Here is a 3,149-nt window from a genome sequence, read left to right on the forward strand (position 1 = left end):
ACAAAGTGTCATGGTGGTGTGGGGGGAGGTGACTGGACCCATCTCTACCAGAAAGCTCTCAAAACCAGGTGGCGGGCCGGGTCTGCAGAGCCATCCAGCCTTGCTTTTGGTGTGTGCTTGCCTTCCTGGGGGTTGGCCGGCACATCGGGTTTAATACAGCCCTTTTGGAGGAGTGCAGGTGGCATCGAAGTTGTCAAACGCTTACAGACCCTGAGCCTTGCCGATTGTGTCTTACGAGTGTGCTGAGGAGGGAGTGCAGCTCGCGTCCACCACCTTCCCTATGCCATCAGGTGTTTGGAGGAAGGAAGGAAACTACCTTTAAACGATTGCAAGATCCACCCTGGCCTTACTGGGAAAGGGCCAGTGGTGAAGAGCTACGTCTGCAGTGTGGTTTTCCACTGCTCACTTCTGCCCAGCTGCCCTGGAAATTGGTCGGCTCTGCCCATTTAACAGCGGGATCAGCTCCTTTGGGACAGGACATTGAGGTGGCAGTTGTAAGTTTTGTCTGGAAAATTCAGGTGTTCTTGTCTGAGTAGGTCTCTAACTATACAAGGAGTTACTGGGCTGGCCTTCTGTGGGCCTCTGGCAGAAACCTCTTCACAGCGGACCCTGTTTGGAGTGGGGTGTGCTCCCCTCCACAGTGGTAGCGCTTTGCTGGTGGTTTTGCTTGTGAGGCTACTGCCCAGCATCTTCTGGGGGCTTAGGGTGAATGTCGTTTTCTTTAAGGGATAAGTCCCAGGAAACCAGGCCAGGCAAAGCGGTGGCAGAACACTTTTTATTCTTGACTGTCGCCCCCCTAGGAAGCAAGAATACAGAAGCTAAGTCGCCGCCTGTGAAGGCAAGAACCAACAGTCAGACAGTATTTCAAATGGCAAGCTCGGAAGCCAGTGACGCATTTTACAATGTCTGGGCCTCAATTATGTTGTGAAAACCAGGTAACTGTCCTCGGACGGGAACCACAAAATCAATTCTTGCGGCTTCTCTCAGTCTCTCTCCCAAGTAAAGGAGAGGCAAGGTGGGTTCGTTCCCCTTTGGGCTTTGGTCCAGAGACCTGATCACACTGAGCAGTTCAACATGCTGCCCTCAGCATCCCGGGAGGCGGGAGCAGCCCTGTCTTGCAGAGAGTGGCGTCTCGCCTATGGCTGCCGCTGCGGCGGGAAGGGAGCTGAGTGGCCTCCTCCAGCTGCACGGCTCAGCTGGGAAAGCTGGGCCTGGGCGGGACAGTCGGTGCCCTAGCCCTTTCCCGGCCTCCCCGGGACACCCTCTACAGGCAACACTAAGTGAGGGTCCTCTTCATCAGTACAGAGCCTGATGCTCGGAGGCGAGGAAAAGTTAGAAGTTACAGCAGGAGAGGAAAAGAGGTTCTCAGTCATACGTGGGGCGGTCCCCTTGGGGGTTAATAAGTGGCAAAGACTGTGGGCACCAGTGAAAATGGATCAACTAGTGGAAACCAAGCTTAGTAGCAAAGTGCCCCACGGGACGGGATGGGACAGGATGGGATTGGGATCAAGCAGGTCACCAGCTGAGTTACAGTTTCCCACCAGCTGGTCTCCAGGGCAGTTTTGAACACTGTTTTGCCCCTATAGGTTTGAGGCTGTCCTGTGTCGGTTGCCCACACTTGTCTTTTCTTAGCCGAGGCTGGGTGCCTGTGGCCTGGGGCTCACTCACGTGCTGCAGTGCTTTGCGGGGCAGCTTCTCCGAGTGGGCGACCCATTCTTTCATCACATCTAGGACGACGGGGATGAGGCTGACCACTCCTCCACAGTGGTTCCTGGCCTCGTGGCAGCTGAGGTAGGTTCGCCATGTCGGGAGGGCACCTGCAGGGCGGCAAGAGGGGTCGGCTGAGCCCTGCCCCAGAGATTCCCGTGCCGCGGCCCAGACCTCGGGCAGGGGTTTCTAAAGCTGCCCCCGCTGCAGAACCCCCCTGGGAGGTTTTAGAGCTGTGCGCCCACCAGGCCAGGCTCTCGGTGCCAGACATGGTGGTTGAGCGGGTTTAGGGCCCAGGAGCCCCCAGGAGATCCTGGTGTGGAAGGCATGGGTCCCGAGCTGTGGAAGCCTGCTCTGATCACTCCCAAGTACACCGTTTAGCCCCTCTGACTCTTCTTACCCTAGTATCTAAACAGCTTCCTCCAGAATTTGGTACTCTGTGCTGCGGATTCCCCAGGGCCCAGAATTAGGGAACCACGCTGGTGGTGCTGACACCCATGGGACCAGACTCCAGACATCCCACTTCTTCCTGCGCTTCTGGGAACAACTGGTCTGTGATGCCCTTCTCCTGGCCTGTCTGCAACGTCTGCAAATGTGACTAGCAATGTGCGCGGCAGTTCGCAGTTTCTAAACCGCAGTGGAACCCAGTGGCTGGGACCGTGTGCATCTGTTCCCCATACATCCCTGTCCTGAGCCCAGGCCGACGACACCAGGTGCCGACAGCATGGGTTCTGCTGATGATCTCATTAAATCCGCATAAGAGCCCTAGGAGGTGTGTGCTGCTCTTTATACATTTCCCAGATGAAATGTACAAAGAGAGATGAATCACTGGCCCAGAGTCACAGAGGTGGCGTGTGGTAGAGCCGGGACTTAAACCCTGGCCGGCTGAGTCTTGAGCCCACACTTTTCAACCGCTTTGCCGTTCACTCACATATTTGGTGAGGGAATGAGTGAGTGGCTCATTCCACCAGTTAGGATCTGAGCCTGATTCTGGCACACATGCACTGGCCCTCTCTGGGCCTTGGGTTTTTTTTTCAGCGTTCAAGTGAGGGGATGAGGCCTGGCCCCGCCCGCGAGCCCGCGAGCCTCCACCTGCCCGATGCTGGAGATGGGCCGGATCTTGGCGTGGGCATTCTCCCTGCAGTGCTCCAGGGCAGCAATGAAGGTGAACTGCTGCTGCTGGAAGAGCTGGTACTTCTGCTCCACACTTCGAAGGGATTCCTTCACCTCACCCATCATCCTGTCTGCTCATTCACAGGCGAGGAGGAGTCTGTGCAAGGAAGAGAGTCGAGCTCCCAGGGCCAGACCCGCGGATCCAGCTCGGGGGTTGTGAGATGCCCACGGCCCCTCTCAGCGGCGCATGGGGCTCAGCAGCTCCCCACAACGCTGGGGAGCAGGGACTGTTTTCATCCCATTTTGCAGAGAAGGAGACGAGGCCCAAG

At 56.8% G+C, this 3,149-nt stretch overlaps 1 protein-coding gene across 1 annotated transcript; it reads right to left on the reverse strand.

The window, feature by feature from the left end:
- Nucleotides 1-1,527: 1,527 nt before the first annotated feature.
- SPACA9 (sperm acrosome associated 9) lies at nt 1,528-2,946 on the reverse strand. The gene is made up of 2 exons (XM_007453138.1): nt 2,790-2,946; nt 1,528-1,817 (listed from the first exon to the last, which is right to left on the reverse strand). The coding sequence occupies exons 1-2, from the start codon at nt 2,944-2,946 to the stop codon at nt 1,528-1,530; spliced, it is 447 nt and encodes a 148-aa protein (XP_007453200.1).
- Between the last annotated feature and the right edge of the window lie 203 nt (nt 2,947-3,149).

The sequence above is a fragment of the Lipotes vexillifer genome, unplaced genomic scaffold, assembly GCF_000442215.2.
Source record: "Lipotes vexillifer unplaced genomic scaffold, Lipotes_vexillifer_v1.1 scaffold149, whole genome shotgun sequence".
In the NCBI taxonomy this organism is placed as follows: Eukaryota; Metazoa; Chordata; class Mammalia; order Artiodactyla; family Lipotidae; genus Lipotes; species Lipotes vexillifer.

What these genes read in the sequence shown, in the direction of transcription:
- SPACA9 (XM_007453138.1), bottom strand. Translation starts at nt 2,946, where the DNA reads ATGATGGGTGAGGTGAAGGAATCCCTTCGAAGTGTGGAGCAGAAGTAC. An exon ending in CATCGGGCAGGTGGAGGCTC is followed by an intron (nt 1,818 to 2,789) that starts GCGGGCTCGCGG and finishes GCCGCCCTGCAG; the next exon opens with GTGCCCTCCCGACATGGCGA.